The sequence below is a fragment of the Fukomys damarensis genome, unplaced genomic scaffold (assembly GCF_012274545.1).
Source record: "Fukomys damarensis isolate Sample0158 unplaced genomic scaffold, DMR_v1.0_HiC HiC_scaffold_8, whole genome shotgun sequence".
Classification (NCBI taxonomy): domain Eukaryota; kingdom Metazoa; phylum Chordata; class Mammalia; order Rodentia; family Bathyergidae; genus Fukomys; species Fukomys damarensis.
In genome coordinates, this window is record NW_022900920.1 from 6422445 (window position 1) to 6440380 (window position 17936).

At 45.4% G+C, this 17936-nt stretch overlaps 1 protein-coding gene across 4 annotated transcripts in view; it reads right to left on the reverse strand.

The window, feature by feature from the left end:
* Inpp5a (inositol polyphosphate-5-phosphatase A) overlaps window positions 1–17930 on the reverse strand; it is a 221898-nt gene extending 203968 nt beyond the window's left edge. For all 4 annotated transcript variants that reach the window (XM_010620338.1, XM_010620342.1, XM_010620325.1 and 1 more), the window contains exon 1: window positions 17828–17930. In XM_010620338.1, coding sequence (XP_010618640.1) covers window positions 17828–17902 — 75 coding nt within the window. In that variant the 5' untranslated portion in view covers window positions 17903–17930. The remainder of the gene's footprint in view (window positions 1–17827) is intronic.
* Window positions 17931–17936: the final 6 nt, after the last annotated feature.

The following is a 17936-nucleotide window of genomic DNA, read 5'->3' on the forward strand; positions in this document are numbered from 1 at the left end:
AATATATATATATATATATATATATATATATATATATATATATATGTATATGTATATATGTATATGTCTTAGAAAAAGGAGTATATCTTCTTGACCTTGAATTCTTAGGTTTCTTAGATATGATACTTAACACACAAACAACCAAAGGAAAAAAAATGAGCTGACTTAGTCAAAATTTTAAAAATTTGTGCTTCAAAGGACAATTGTCAAGAAATAAATGTAACATACAAACTGGGAAAATATATGTAAAAATCATGTATCTGATAAAAGTCTAGAATCTAGAATATATAAAGAACGTTTACAAATCAGCACTGTTTTCTTAAAAGCTTTAATTGTGCCAAGGATTTGAATCTTCAAAGTAGACATTCAAGAATATGGGATAAAGCACTCACCATCGCCAGGGAAATGACATGAAAAATTACAATGAGATCTACTTTATACCAAAAGATGGACATTAACAAGTGTTTTGGGATGTGGAAGAATTGGAACCCTCATACACTGCTAATGGAAACATAAAAGGGTATGGCCACGCTAGAAAACGTTCAGCAGTGCCTCAAAAAGTTAGAGCAATCACATGACCCCACAATTTTTCAACTAGGCACATACCCAAGAAAACGGAAACATTTTCAAACAAAAACTTGAACATAGTCATTCACAGCGGTACTATTTTTAACTAAAATGCCCATCAATTGATTAAAGGATATACAACATATGTTGTATTTATACAATGAAATAGCATTTGGTCATAAAAACCAATGACATATATTACCAATGCCACAACCTAGATTGACTTAGAAATACTATACTGAGTAAAAGAAGTCAGACAAGAGGACACACACTACTTGATCACATTTGTATGAAAAGTCTAAAATATATAAACTCAGAGAGACAGAAAATTTATCTGGGGGCCCTCAAGAAGCCTGGAGTTGCACAGGAGGCAATTCACTAGGTAATGAGAACTTCTCTCCAGCTTTGGAAAAAAGAAGATGGGGTTCCTTACAAGGTGCTCCACACACTGGATCTGTCACCACATTTACCACGCCCAGACCTTGCAACCCACACCAGAGATTTAACAGCCAAGGAACCAGTGGACTCTGAACACATAGCCCCTCACCCTCCAGAGTGCCACCTCACAAAAGGGCCAGATTAGGACATGGTTTTAGGACACAGAAATACCAAAGCAGGTACCATCCAGATCATCATAGTATAAGGAAGGAAGTCTGAAAGTCAGCAGAGATCACAGAAGATTAGCCTCAATTAGCCCTGGTGAAAGAGGCCTCTTGGGGGGGTCACATGTGATCAAGTTTGGTCACATGTGTTTAGTGCGTGGGCCCTAAACATTCCCAGGACAGCACTGGGGAAGGCACCAGCTCTGACATAGTCCCTAAATCCCCACAGTCATATATGAGGCTAAGGAAAGACAGCCCAGGGGCACAGAATGCCCTTTTCTGCCAGGTACTTCCAAATTATTCTGCCTGCCCTGCCCAAACTCCATACCTAGCAGCCAGACTGCTTTTTCTATAAAGTAAAAAATCTGGGTCACCACATTCATATTCAATTGTGATTTAATTTTTAATTCATCATGAGTGAGAATCTGCTCACTTTCAACAGTGATAACATAACAGTCAGTCTCCCATATTTGCTAGAGGACAGAGATTAGAACTCTCCAAAGCAGGAGGCAGGGCAGGAGCAGCAGATGCTAGGGAGGAGGAGATTTCCTGGTGGCTCTATTCGGCTTGGCATCTCCCTGCTGAAGTCAGTTTTACGATGCTCTGGACACAGATTCAGAGTAAGAAATACAGGGCTGTGACACTGCATAGAGTTACACATGTCAAAGAACTGAAGCCAAAATCCCAGCAGGCCTTACTGCCTACCCCAGACACACTTCAGGCTCCTTTTCAATCTTTATGGTCCTACCATCAAAATAACCTCAACAACCAGTACAGAGCCACAACCTGAGTCTGAGAAACATCAGGCAACAGGTACCAAGTATAGTCAGCACTCAGTGACCCTCTCCATTCAGCAGTCACATCAACTCAGAAAAGAGGCAAAAAGAGAAAGAAAAAAAAAAAACTTGTTAGTCCTACAGAAAATGAGTAACTAATCCACAAAGCTAGAAATGACTTTCTTCCAATTTTTGTAGAGAAGGTCTCACATTTGAATTAAGGAGTTTATAGAAAACTCCAATGTTACTCTCCAAAGTGGAATCCTACACTGTACCAGCAAGGAGCTGCTGAGGACAGGTAAGGCTGGCTCCTATACCTTGTAAGAAGCACTGTGCTCTAAGGAACCACCAGCTGTCCTGGGTCTCCCTGGCTGCAGGCACACTGACCTGCTACCTCACCAGTAACACAGACCTGTTCTCCATATAAAGTCACAGCTACAATGGCCAGGCTGCCTAAGTCTAGATTCCTATCTGCAATGCAGGCAGATCTTCACATATACATGAAGTTGTTGTGCTGGAAGATGGAGAAAAATAAGCCTTTGCAGGGTAGGAAGGATGAAAAGAAACTTGCCTCAGATGTCTAGTTTGATACACTGTCTTTAGAGACTGACCAAATACCTGTGCAATGACTTCCAAATAGGCATTACAGAGTGCAGAAGAAAAAAACACAAAGAAAGCCACAAAATGGGGAGAGCACAATATGAGACCCAGGAAAGAAAATATCAGGCAAGGGTCCTATACAGACAGTCCCCTCTACATATATCTGGGAAACGTAGCCCTAAACAGCTCAATGTCAGGAGCAACTACCACAAAAAGCATCTATTCTACAAACCCTATAATTACCTCCTTAACAAAATAACACCAATAACTTAGAGGCAAGGGTTATATTACTCCAAAATTAAAATCTTCAATCAATTTTTAAAACTCACAAATGATATATAATACTACAAATAACTGGGAAATGCATATTAGGCTATAATAGGTGCCATCATATATACACCTGACCAACTAGCTACATTTCAGTTACCAAGAAAGGTCAAGGATGTGGAATATCAAACACTCTTCCATGGCTCAGAGGAAGTATGTGATGTGTGCATGTGTACACAAACCATCTGGGCATGCTGGACAGCAGCCCACCTTAGCCCCTACTGGCACCTAGGAAGGCAAGTGGGGAGGCTCATTACATCAGCACAGGGGACAGCCAGAAACAGAAACATTCTTGAGGTCAATGGCAGTCCCCAGACACATTTTGATGTGTTCAGAGTGGAATGAATCTGACAATTCCTACAGGAAAAACGATGTACATGAAGACAAAAGCATGTGGTGCTAGTCCACCAAGCATGATGTTGAGAAGGACCTATTTAGCAATTTTAGCACAGGTCATTTGTGATCAGGAAAGGCTGATCAAGGGACCTTCTCTTCCACACCCTGCATCTACTGCAGCCTACAGGCTGTGGCAAACATTTGGGTAAAAGCAGCACTCCCAGTTCAGGGTTCTGGCAGTACCATCAGATATCAAGACATGGCAGACACCAAATTACAAGTCACCCAACATGGGGACTACACTTTCCGCATGAAAAACATCAAGTTGCTGGAGTCAAATTAAATTTTAATTGGTAAGTTATTCTATTATAGGAGTACCCTCCTGCAAAAATTTTAAAAGTTTGTTTTCATCAGTAATACAGACTCTAACACAAAAGCAGAGGCAAGACATTTGAAATCCCTCTACGGCCTGTCTGTGCTGACCACAAATGTTGCAGCATTCAACCTTACGCAGATCATGGATAGGCATTTCAGTCCCTCATGGGGTCACTCTGCATTACAGAAGACTACAGTCACCAAGGTCATCAAAGCTCAGACATACACTTTCTACTGCATCTAGAATACATTTGAACTCCCTCCCTTAGTGGAATTTTACTTTTTTAAAAAACTGGAAATGTCAAGCATCACATGGTGTGTTTGAGTTTATTATCCAGAATGTGCACCACAACCCCACTTCCCAGAGTCCTGCCCTTTAGTCATGGAGTACCCCCAACAACCCTTAACTCACTTGTCAGTCAATTCTCCCCATTCCCCATCTCCCCAAATTCAGCCCCCGCACATACCCTTGCTGCACTCCCACATAGTTTCAAGAAACAAGCCAGAGGCAGCTCTGGAGCCTCCACTGCGTGCAAACTGGGAACGGCTGGACTCAAAATCCTACCCCGGGAAAAATGACAGCAGAGACTTGGCATCCCACACCTTACAATATTCTCCCATGAGCCTCAGACACAGTTCAATAGCTTTATTCTCCATCCCCTAAAGAAACAAAGGCCTAAGCACCATCTGCAAACATTGCCCCTCAGATTACTGTTTGTCAGCCACACAGCTCCTGTTTCCTGCCTCTGTTTTTGAGTTGCAGCCCACCCCACAATGGCCACCTCTTCCTTGCTTCTCTAGAAAGCTATGATCTTCCAAAGCCTTCAAGGCCCAGCCCTGGTCACTTGCCCCAGGAACTGTCTATGGCCTATATAGCCAAAGCATCTCTGTGTGTCTTAAGCTACCACAAGGGTACTGCCCAGATACCCTTATTCCTATTTGTGATCCAAGGATGAGGCAATATGCAGGCAGAGCTATGAAGCCATAGCAATGGTGCCAGGGTGTGGGTAGGAAAGTTTACCAGGTCCCTCCCTGTATGGGAAGTGACAGCAGCCCCCCAGAGCAATGAAGATGACAGGGTATGATATGCAAAGGACCTTAAACAAAATACCATGGATCAAGACCTTGGCCCATTGGCTCCTGGCCACCACATATCCCCTCTTCACACCCTGGCCTCCCTACCCCAGGCAACTTCCTCATCATTTTCAGCAACCATGGTTCCACTCAAGGACATCCCCTCCTCTCTCTGGTCCCCATACTCACCCTGCCCTGTACTCTACCCTGCCCCTGGCTTTATCCTCCTCTCTCTCTCTCCTGGGTACTCTAGCCACTCCCTGGGTTCCACACTCAAACAACACAACCTGGACAAGGTCCAGCATGTGAGGCATAAGGTAGAAAATCCCTAGGCTAAGGGGCGAGGGCTGAGTGCTCAGGCCCCCGTGCAGGATGTTCCAAAGAGCTGAGGCTAGGCAGCTCATCCCTAAACAAAGGCCCAGCTCATGCAATATCTCCCTTCAAATTAATGGAAAGCCAAGTAACACAGGCCATACAGGCAAGCCTCCTGGGTCCAGGCCCCAGCCCAGCCCTACAACTCATGAAATGAAGCCCTTAACAGGGATGACACTTCCCTGAGAAAACTCCAAAGCTCCTGTACTTAGTATCATTCCTGGGGCTACATATACAAGACCCTGTCTAGCCCTGGCAACAGTCTCAGCTCCATAACTATCACCAGGGCCCTGCTGGTCAACTGCCATGGCTCACCCCATTTCCCCCTGCCTCCTCCTGCCACCTGGACGGTGCACATAGAATACATGCCTAACTGCAACAGCTACAGCAGCTAGTTCGTTACAGCAAAACAGGAAGTTACGACAGATCAGAAAAACCCTAACTGCGATGAAGGAGGAAAAGAAAAGAGCAAATACATGTCCTCACCAATCTACCTGCTATTCAGATAGATGCCATTACTAACAGAATAAGCCCCTCTAAAAGTGACCCCAAATTACACATATCAATGCATTGCTTTGAACCTGAGGTGCTCACAAGATGAAGCAAGTGACTTCCAAAGCACCCCAATGAAGCCTTGTGGCCTGAAATCACAACACTGAGACAAACAGGGTGGGCTCCATCCAATACAAAGCTTCCAGATACTGCAGAAGACTTTGCAGATGGCTCTTAGTTCTGTACATGCAAGTCACCCAGAAGGTCAGAGGCCAGCAGCCCAAGGAAAGTTTCCACCTAAGCTTGACTCTCTATCCTAACATCCCACAGAGCTAGCAAATGTCAACTAATAGTCATCCAAAAGCCAAGAAGGCAGGCTAGAAGGGTATTGGAGGAAAAGGAGGCCAGGCACCCCAAGCCCTTTCACAGGATCCCAAGCAGGCATGTGGCCAGTAGAGCCACTGACCCTAATCAAGTCAGTGCAGCCTCTTCCAGGAGGGCTGTAGTGTCCCCATGCAAGGATGACCAAGCCCAATTCCAGAGGCCACACACCCAAACCTCTCCCCAGTGGCCAACTCCAAGAGGCCAAAAGGGTGCATGAAGAAACAATGACCAGGCCTGGTGAAAATACCCTGTAGTACCTAGGCTCCAACAGAGACAACAGGAGGCACAGCAAATTAGAATCAACCCCAGTCTTAGACAAGGTCAAACAGTTCCCCTAAATAAATAGGATGAAATTCATGTCTCCCCTTGTTCTTCCAACAATGAAGTGGCCAGACACTCTCCTTAGCTGCAACTAACATTCCCTAGCTATCCTACAGTGGGTGTCCTGTGGCCCACCCGCCTATTAAGGAAGTTTGAGCCTCTCCATCAGGGCCAGATGCTTCTGATGCATGTAGGAAGACAGCTGCCAACCCACAGAAATTCCCAGCCTGGCTATGGCTGTTCTCTTCCCTTTGGTACACCCTGTCTGGTACACTATGCCATAATCATATAAATACAGACACCTAAGGGAGAAGGTAATCAGAAGAGAACAGGAATACCAGGCCAATGACCAGAGATGCTATCTTGGAAGGGACCCTGCTGATGACTGGGTGATACACATTAACACTCTGCTCCTCAACAGAGACAGTGCAGAAGAGGAAGCTATGGACTCCTAAGTTCTTTCTGGGCCTCCTATATCAATACTAACAATGCATGGCTGACCAAACATTAAGTGATATCACTAAGGCTGGCCCCAAATATTCTAATACCTTGTTTATTACCAGGGTAACTCTGTACCCAAGCCCAAGTTAATACCTCAGGACTGATCAGCACTTTAACACCTTCTAACTCAGTTGTCACATTCATCCTACGACAAACACACCATCCCCACCACTCAGACCAAGCATGCAGGGTCAAGCAGCAGGAGTCAACTATGGCTTGAACAGCCTCAACAGAGATCATGAAACATTTTAGAATATTCTGGGACCTGCCTTCCCTGGCTGTGCCAGCTACTGTGCTCCAGGACACACATGCCCTCTTTCTCCTGCCTCTCCTGCACTAAACATGCTTAAAAATTAAATGTTATCACACCACCCAGCCTATTCAGGCAAACATAGCCTCCCACAGGATTTCCAGCACCCTGTACCTCTCCTGGAAGGGGTGAACAAAAAACAACAGCAATACAGCTGCCACATCAACAGTCATCTGCTTGTCAAAAGCCATTACCAATATTGCAAAGGAACTAATTTCTGGGACACTTATTATTTAAAAGTAGAGACTAGAAGTGCAAATTAAAACCACAAGAAAATGAACCACATACCCATCATCAAACAGACACCATCCAGGGTTGGCACTACACAGAAGATCTGAGCACTACCCCCTGCTGGAGGGCTGGGAAATGATGCAGTCCCTGAGGAATGTCTGGGAAGCTCCCAGAAGAAACAGAAACACACTGAACACCTGATTAGCCCCAGAGAAATGAAAACGCATTTGTTCACATCAGCACCATCACAGTAAACCCATGCCCATCCACTGGAGAATGGATAAACTACTGAGCTATGCATGAATCAGGGTGAACTGCTGACACACAGGAAACACAGATGATCCTTGAAAACATAGTATGCTTCGTGAAAGAAGCCAGACACACAAAAACCATTTACTGTATGATTCCATGACACTGAATCTTTGGCAAAGACAAAATTCTACAAGACAGAGTAATAGTGGCTTGGGGCCAATAACAGGTGCTGAATGCTGCAAAAGGTCAGGTGGGAAGTGTTATAAAATTCCATCATAGTGACTGGTGGCTACACTATTTTCTAAAATCACTGTACTGTGCTGCTACACTAAGTAAAATGCATGGCATTCCAACTGTATCTCAGTAAGGCTGTTAAAAGAGAAAAGAAAGCAAAACTAGAACTCCAGAGCCCAAAAACCTTTTTATTGACCATCAGGAGCTTCTCTGTCTGCACTTTTCCCAAGACACCTAGAAAATGCAAGCAGAACCACAACAACAACAACATGAGAGGGAGATGAGGCACAGCCCTATCTTTTGTCTGGCTTACTAAAATATCCCCAGCCTGTTTGCTCCTCCTAACAAAGGTGTCAGGAATTCCCAAGCCTCCCTCTTCCCACCCTATACTCACTCTAATAGAACCCCAAATAAATTCACACTGTCCCCCACCGCAATGCTGCTAGAAAAGGCCAGCACGCTCAGACAGAATTTAATTACAAAAACTAACAACAGCAAAGCATAGTGCATGGAATTACTTTAGGGTTGAGAGGGAAAGGAGAGCTTGGGAATGTCTAGTCCAAGACTAGAATACAATCTGGTCCTGGAAGGATGAGTAAACTGCTTGCAAAAGAACCAGGAGTCCCTGGAAAAGAACAATGAAGAATCATAAAGAAGTAGAAAATCATATCCGGCTCAGGCAATAAGACGCTGGGAATGTGAAGGAGGGATGGGGAAGGTGAGTCATGATGACTACACAGGTGCAAGTGCCAAGCTTCACAGGAACCCTAAGCACTGAAGCAGGCAGAAGCAACAAGAAAATCAAGCTGCAGCAGTCGAGGCTCCTCTGGGAGCAATTCCAAGCTGCAGATAACCGTTAGCCATAGTCCTGTTCACTCAGGCCCACTGAACAGCTAGATGGCCATCCAAGGAGCCTGGATATATTGCTCAGTACCCCAGGGGTAGACCAGAGATGAGGCTGATACCCCAAGTGGCATCCACAGCTCAATTTCCCACAGAGGAATAAGAGAATGGAGGCAAGGCCTTAAGGAATGCCTGTCTGACTACACTCACACCTTAAATCTGCCCAAAGTCCAATCCAAAACGCAGGTGACATGTATTCCTTCTTTACAATCCTTAGCCACCATTCAATATGTGATTCCTACTTACTGGTGCACAAACAGGCTAAGGTGTAAGATGACCTAAGGTCAAACACGTGATAAGAGTCCACATGGACCCTGCATGTGTTCTCAATGGGCCCCTACTGAGACTCAAGCCAAAGCCACGTCTTCTGTTTCTAAATTCTTTTGGTTCCTGAAATACCCACAAGTCATTCAGAGAATTCTGAAAGGTAATGACACAAGAAAGCATGGCTGTCTGAGCCACATGACACAAGCATTGAAATCAAGGCCAAGTCTGAACCCCATCGAGCCCTTGCTATGGAGAGAGCCAGAATAGAGGCCACCTTGTTGGGTAGCACCTGATCCTACCAGAGCACAATTCTAATACTCCTAGGACCAGACACAAAGGTCAGGCCAGAGAACAGAAAGGGCAGGTAGAAACCTGAACAGGAAGAGGCAGAGAAAGCATCATCAGGAAGGTCTACCCCATGTGGACCGTGAGTTGATTCAGCCAGAATCAACAGTCACAGATGTGGAAAGCAGATTTCTTCATGGAGACCAGGGTCTGGATACAGACAGATGGGTAGATTCTGCATTAAGACCAGTGCCTGGGTACACAGAGGGGCAGGTTCTGTGGAGAGACTGGAGCCTGGGGTGCAGATAAAGAGGGGCAGTTCAGAGACTAAGCAGGGTAGAAGAAATATCAGGGCAGGAACTGGATAGGAGCTAGGCAAGCAGTCCCAACAGACCAGGGCAGCTTTGCTCGACATCAACCCACCCCTAAGACAGAGAGGGCTGAAAGCAGCCCACAAACCCCCTATCCGTGTCAGACAGAAAGACCAAGAAGGTGACTGGTCACAAGCGGGTCAAAACTCCAGCAGTGGCATGGCCCAAGACCATACTCCTAGAGATGGGGCTTAAGGCAGTATGTTCTGAACCTAGAAGAGACCAGTGTGCTGTGCCAACACTCAGGGCACATCACTGTCCAGGAACCACTTACATTAAGCACCAAGCCCACTTAACCCAGGGCTGCCAGGTGCAGCCTGCTTCTGCATGAAGTCACATTCACATATGATGTAGCCACCCGAGCATCCTGCAGACAGACTACCAACAGGACAGCACTATATACTCCTGCTCAAAACAGGATCCAAGTGGATACTTCTCCAGTACTATGCCCATCTCTGAATATAATCTTTAACAATTAAAACTTAAATTGTGAGGCAGGCATGGATCCCAGCACTCTTGAAGGCTGAGGCATGAGGATCAAAAGTTTAAGCCTAGCCTGGGCAACTCAGCAAGACCCTGTCTCAAAATAATAGGGTAGGATGTCATTCAGTGTTAAGACTCTGGGTACATTCAATACAAGTATGGGGGTGGGGGGGACAAATTGCAGAAACAATCTAGGCACTATAGAAGTTCTCATCACCTAAGACCAAGCAGAGGCAAGAATCAAGGTCTCAAAGATGACAAAAAGAAATATTCACAAAACACATTTGCTGTATCAGAAACTGTGAGCTAATTACTGATGGTAAGAAGACTGGTCTCCCAAAATGCCTCACGAATACAGCAATACACCAGTGATCCCCAAACACACACTATTTCCCAAACCTAATTTATTTAAATTATCACACAATTTCCAGTTCTAGATTTAAATTCTTTTTGTCTGAAGAAAACCAAATGACCTTATGTTGGTTTTAAGTTTTCAATGTTCCATTCTCACTTATCATCACAAGCTGAGTGACCTTTCTGACCATATCTTTCAGGGAATTTTTATGGGACTAGGACTCTCCAAGGGATTCAAGTTCAGGCTCGGATAGACCAGCTCAGCACTGCCCCGCCTGAAGAGTTTAGCTCTAGACACTTCTTAAGTCCCAATGTGCTGCAAAGCATAATGTGCTCTCTGAAAAGGAGGGGCACCTGAAAGAGGAGCCAGAGTGCTGGAGTTAGCTCACTGCACTCTATGTAGGAGACAGCCAAAAGACCAAGGCCTGGGGCCTCACCTACCCATAAGCCAACACCAGAGGGCATAGCCAGGGTGCACATGAGCCTTGGGCCTCTGAGTTCTACATTCCCACAGGACTCCAGAGAGACTCTCAGTGAAGGAGATTCCCAAGTGCTCTAATTAACTAAAATTAGTGACAGAATGTAGGACATACTCCCTCATGTGCTTACTCTAGGGACAGGCTGCCTTCTATCTGCCACCTCTCTGCCCTCAAGGCCCATCACTAGTTCACTCAGTACACACACATCAGAAGGGCATGCCTGCCTGATGATAGGATGTCCTAAGAGTACACAGATGATAGGACAAAAACCATGTGGCTAAAGCCTTTACCAGATAGAATCTACCTCCAAATAGGAACACCCTGGGCTCAGGGAAGCCTGCTCTCCCTCCCGTAAGGAGGAGCCTTGTCCAATTTCCCCATCTGGTCAAAGCCTTCCAACCTCATCCTCCCCACCTGGGACGGAGGGCTGACAGAGGGCTTCCAGAGGGCTCCCAGAGGGCTCCTGGCTGGGAAGCAGACCTGGGCCTGGGTTCCTGTAGCTTCCAAATCAGACCCAATAAGTCCGTAGAAATATCCCCAGCCCAAAGCAGAAACCAAGCAAAGGCTGCCCCAGGAGAAGTACAGCCCCCACCCTGGCTTCACCTGCTGCTGATGATGTAAAAGGAGGGCACACAAGTCCCAGACCTCCATTTGGAAGGCTCTTCTCAGTGACATCCTGCAGAATGAGACATCTGGGGCATGTGGGTAGACAGTGTGGACACAAATGCTGCTTCAAGTGACTAGTCTCACAAGGCCATCCAACACCTCTACCATCCAGGCTTACCTCAAAACTTGAGAAATATTCAGTATTTCAAATCACCTCTAGGCACTCAGACATCCTACCACCACTGGAGTGAGGGAAATAGGACATAGAGAAGACAGCAGTTGAGCAGAGGGAGTATAGCCAGTCGGTAACAGTGCAGAACACAGTCAAAGTTCCTAACATCAGGTGGGATGGTGAGGGGGTATGAGAAGTATAAAAGAAGATGACTTCCAGGTTTATACAGAAATTCCAGAGGGCCAGGGATATAGTTCAGTGGTGCGGCCACACCTGCCTGGCAAGCACAAAGTCCTGAGTTCAATCCCCAGTACCAAAGGGGGAAAAAAAGAAATTCCAAACAACATCAAAGGACAATGCAAAATGATGTCTATCAAAAGTGAGAGGCTCACAGTTCAGAAAGTTTCCTATCAGTGGGGATGTGAGGACACCACCAGCAATTCCAATAGGCTTGGAGCACTATCTTACTTCATCCTCCCATCCTGAGAGATGGGCTGGATCCATACACTCAGGAAGCCATAATTCTTAAAGAGCACAAGCAAAAACTCCAAAAAAATAAAATAAAATAAAAGCTGGTATACCTCCAGCAGCTTCATGCTACACATACAGACAATGAGAACAGACAAGCTCCAATCCACTTCAAGAGAGCACTGACCTTCAGTGTGGGCGGCCTGCAGTGGGAGGAGACCCCCTGTGTAGCATGAGCTGTCTGGGCCTTGCTCTTTCCACTGAGGTTCTGGGCATCGAACAGTGATGGAACCTAGGTGAAGCTCAAGCAGCAAGTTTGAAGGGAAGGAAAGTAAGGTGAGGAGAACCAAATACAAGGTATCTAAGAAGCCAATGAAAAGAAGTCTTGGAAAAAGGAGCAATGAGTGCTAAGAAATAAGTGGCAAAACTAAGTATTGCAGCCAGGGATTTAGTTCAGTGGCACCACAACTATCTTGCAAGTGCAAGGTCCTGAGTTCAATCCCTGGTACCAAGAAAACAAAAACTAGATATTGCTTATGGGAATATAAAATGACACAATTACATAGAGATAGTCTGGGGTTACCTCCAGATATTAGGCATAGTTACTAGAGAACCAGGCAGATCTACAGAGAGACACATGCCCATCAGAATTGAAAACACATATTCACACTGACTAGTACACCAATGTTCGTAACAGCAAAACTCACAAAAGCCAAAAAGTGAAAGCAGACCAAATGTCTATCACATGATGAACAATAAACCAAAATGCTGCATGTACACACAATGGAATAGTATTAATCGGTCCATAAAAAGGAATGAAGCACTGACCAGGCTTTGGATGAATATTGAAAACACGTTCCTCAGTGAAAGAATCCACGCATTGTGATTCCACCTATATGACTATGCCCAGAATAGGTAAATCCATAGAGAAAAGGAGACAGGTAGTGAGTATGAATTGCAGTTTTGGGGAGATAAGGGTTACCACTAATGCATAAGGCTTCTTTTTAAGGTGACATAAATGTTCTAGAATAGACTGTGGTAAAGTCACAGAACCCTGTGACTATATTAAAAACAATGAACTGTACCATTTAAATGAGTGAACTGTACAGCATGTAAGGTCTACTTAAAGCCATTACCAAACAAAAAGTTCATGAAGAAGAGAGACCCATGACCTCAGAGGCTGCCAGAAAACAAAAAGGAATGGCACGCCAGGGATTTAGCTCACTGGTGCTGCACCTGCCTTGAAAGCACAAGGTCCTGAGTTCGATCCCCAGTACTAGGATTAAAAAGAAAGGCATGGCAGCAGCCAGGCATGGTAGCACATGCCTATTATCCCAGCACTCTAGGAGGCTGAAGCAGCAAGATCAAAACTTCAATTCCAGCCCAGGCAACTTAGTGACTTAGTGACTGCCTCCAAATAAAAAATAAAATAAAATAAAAGGGCTGAATGCAAATGATGTGGGTTCAATCACCAAAAGCAAGAAAACAAATTAAACTAAAAATAAAGACCAACTAGGACTGACATCAGCAAACTGACCACCAGCCCTGCAGCACAATTCCACAGAAGAGTGCTGGGGCAGAACCTAGGAAGAGACCACCCTTCTTGAAGCTACGGGGGAAGAGAGTTAGATCACTTCAGTAGCTGGGGGACACTGGACTCAAAGATTTCAAAGGAGAGACACAATGGTATCTTGAAACTGATGGAAAAGCTGGCAAAAAAAAGGCAGCACTGACACTGCAGTTAGGGAGTGCGACATAGAAAGAGGCACCCACTGTGGGTCCACCAGCCCACAGCAGCTCTGACTTGCCTCCCTCCATGCAAAAGCTCACGAACACCTACTGATCAGAGGACCATCAGTTCCTGCTAATGATCCTGTGTCAAGCCCACTCTCAACAACAGTTCTGCAATCCTAGGTCTGGAGAAATGAAAGGACAGCTCAGGAGCTGACTAAGCTAAAATGACTTCTTGTTCAGAATAAGCAGTGGGACCTACAGTCAAAACATCTTGGCCAGAAAGCTGGGGATTTAGCTCAGTGGTGCCGCCAGCTGACTCAAACACAAGGACCAAGTTCAATCCCCAGTACCAAAATAATAATAATAATCATTGGACTGGGGATTTAGCTCTGGGATTCCACCACCTGTGTCGCAAACATAAGGTCCTAAGGGTTCCACTGCCTGTGACCCAAGCACAAGGTCCCAAGTTCAATCCCTGGTACCAAAAAAAAAACCAAAAAAACAAAAAAAATTAAAAAAATAAAATAAAAAAAACGCCTAGCCATGTAAAGGTGGGGCTGAGATGAAAAGCATAGCCTGCAAGTTTCACCTTCTCAGTTTACTTCTAGTAAAGATGTAAAGTGCCAAGACCCAAAAACCTCAATGGTCGAAAAACTAGCCTTTTCTAGCAAAACTCAGATATATATGCCTCGACATCCCTTTCTAGGCAAGTGGGCAGTAACAGCAGGAGTCCAATCTAGAAATTCGAGGACATTATTAAAGTCACTAGCAGAAAGTTGGAAACGTCACAGGTACCACTGGCCCACCTGCAGGCTCAAGGGGTCTGGCCTGAGGTCCTCAGAGTGTAGGCCAGGGACACCTCTTCAGAGGGCGACTAGGCCATGACACTTCATTACACTATAGGATGAGCCACTCTCCTCACTCTCCACAAGGGACAGTGGAGCTTCCAGGGACACTTGAAGTACAATGACCTATCACTCTGCCAGCCACTGCAGCATGTGCTACATATTCTTGTGCTTAACATTTTCTTAGTCATACTTATAACCTACATAAACAAGAATCATGAGGTTCTTAAATTCTTGGAATTTGTAATTAAAATTATGGAAGTATAATTTTTAAGAAAGTAAAAGATAAAGTTTGAAGACAGAAATCTTTTATTTATGGTACTATTGCATGTAATGTCAAAGGGCTGAAAGCAACCTAAAGGCCTTCAGCGAGAACAGCTCAGTAACTGCGGCCTGGCCATCTTGCAGGGCACAAGGATGCCAGGAGTGCTGATGAGAAGAGAGTAGGCTGAACAAGATGTTCCAGAGATCCCAGGGTGTTAAGGACAAACCATGATTAAAATGTCCATACACGGGTTTGGGATGTGGCTCAGTGGTAGAGCATGTGCTTAGCACGCACAGTAGCCAGCGCCAAAAAATTACAACAAAATTTACATACAGTATTTTTTAAATTTACATACAGTATTCTGAGAGGATGGAGGGGAAGAGACTTTCAAAATTGCAAAAGCAAAAACAAACCACCTATCACTTGTTCATAAAAAGTTTGTGTCCTTCATAGCTGGCATATCTGTTTCAGATCCAGACTGGACACCTTTCTCCTCCGAAGCAGACTCCCCAGGAAGCAAAGAAGGCACCAGACACAGAGCAGAGCTTGTACACAACAAGAACTCCTTCCTACACCTGAACATGGTCAGAGGGGTGTGTGTGTCAGTACAAGTACATGTTGAGCAAAGGCAAACAAGTCATGAGATCTTCTAAAATTTAGCATAAACCAAAGAATTAAAGTTTCCTTCATTCAAGAATTCACTGCTTTCTCGGATCAGATTTCTTCTCCACAAGAACCATAACCCAAACCCCCAAACACAGAATAAGGCCTGCATTCCTGTAAACACAGCTACACGTGTTAGGAAACACAGGTGCTATTTCACTTGGCCTTAAAACCCAAGTCATCCTGCAGAATCAACCTACATATGTCTACCAAAACAAATGCTCCTTCTACATGCAAGCATAATGTAAAAAGCAATACAGCCCAAGAAAAATAAAAATTCAGAGAGAATGTAACTAAACAAAACTGGGTTAAGTTAACCATTTTAATACCAACAGAGAAAAATATGTGTATATACAGTTGAAAGAACAAAACTCAGAATCAAATATTACTAGAAAGAACATTTGCACAGCAAAATTCTTTTCCCTTTGAGACTAACATGCCCCACCATGCTAATTTTCCTGACATTTCTGAGGTTTTGAAGCCACAGCTAACAGATCTGAATCATCTGAACAAAACTATGTTACAGTGACATGTTACTGGAAAGCTTAGAATAGAATGCTAAATATACAGGCACACACCCATACAGGCTCTTTTGAAGAGAATGATCACACGTGCAACTGTACCAAGTTGTCCATAACAAAGTCCAAGGGGAAGCAGTACATCTCTAGCAGGTAAATGTTAACACACAGATGCCTAGAAGGCAAATAACAAAACACAGACCTGCCCTTTATTGATAAAAACTAAGCCTACTCTAACCATGAACTCAACTTAATGAAACTCTTCATCATGCTTGCTGCCAGCAAAGAAACAAGAACTTCCCCTGAAATCTAAATCAGGCTTCTATCCACACACACAACTCCCAACCCTGGCACTGTGCCCACTGTTCACCTAAGGAAAGGAGGGAGGGAAATACGTGGCTCCACAGCTCCATCTGTGACATTACCCTTTCTTCTTAAACAAGCATGCCACTTGGAGCCGCATTCTGCTTTATTTGGGTTGGCAGTTTAAGTACCAACAGCAGGGTGGCACCATGGCTGCACACTGAACTAGGTCAGCCTCGGCCTATTCTGGGGAGCTCCCATTGTGCCCTGAGCCTCAGTTCCCTCCTGCCTCCCAGAGGAGAGGGCCAGAGGTTCCTGGGTGGACACCAGGATTGGATGGGGGAAACCTTGGAAGATAAAATCCTTAGGCAGCCAGCATCCTTTTTCTGGACTCCAAGACCTTCTCAGCAGCTTTCTCTTTAATAAACAAGTAATATAAAGTCCTCCAGGGTTTTCAACAGAGTCCCTTCCTTTGAGACACAAGAAGATCACAAGTTATAAGGCCAAACGAATACATCCTATACCTCAGGTACCCAGGAAGACAGGGGCCAGCAGACAAAGGCCAGGGGATGGGTTTGGGGGCCAGTGGACAGAGTTCCAAGGGCCAGACTTGGGGCTAAGGTTCAGAATTCAAGGGTGACAGTAGGGGAGGGGGTATTCAGGGATGGGAACAAGGGAACAGAGTTAGTCATCAGGGTTCCAGGTTCGGGGGATTGGGACCAGAAGTTGGGATTTGGAGGAGTAGGATATTCAGGATCAGGCTGGAAAAGGTTTGGAGCAGATCAAAATTTGAAGGCTGGCATTCTGGAGTCAGAATTCAAGGCTTGGGAACCAGGGTTTAGGATTTGGGAGCTAGAATTCAGAATAGGGAGCTCCAGGGTCAGCAACTGTGGTTAGGCTTCAAGGGATCGGGGCCAGGGTTTGGGGATCAGACAAGGGTTTGAGGTCCTGTAGTTCAGGGCCAGGGTTGGGAATAGGGACACTGGGACCAGGATTCGGCAGATCAGGGATTCACAGCTATGTACTGGCATCAGGATTCAGTTGCTAGGACTTGGGCTGAGTTGGAGATTTGATGGTCACAGACTGAGTTAGTGGATCTGGATTAGAATAGGGGGTCAAGAACTGGATCTTCAAGTTCTAGGCTCAGGGATCAAGGAAGGGGTCCCAAACTCAGGGATCAGGGTCGGGGTCCTGGGTCAGGTTTCCTGGCCTGAATTCTCAGCTTGGGGGCATGGACCAGGTCCAGAGATTTACTGGTCCGGCGTCCCTGACAAGAGTGGGGAAATGTCAGGGCCAGGGTTAGGGCGATTCTTGGCCCGGAATGCCGCTCCTCCCCAGCCAACGGCGCGACACTTACGTCGTCGAAGAGCGAGCCCACGTTGGCCGTGACCAGCAGCACCGCGGTGCCCGGGGCAGTTACCTTCCCCGCCATCGTGCCAGGAGGCTCGGGCGCTGGGCTGGGCGGT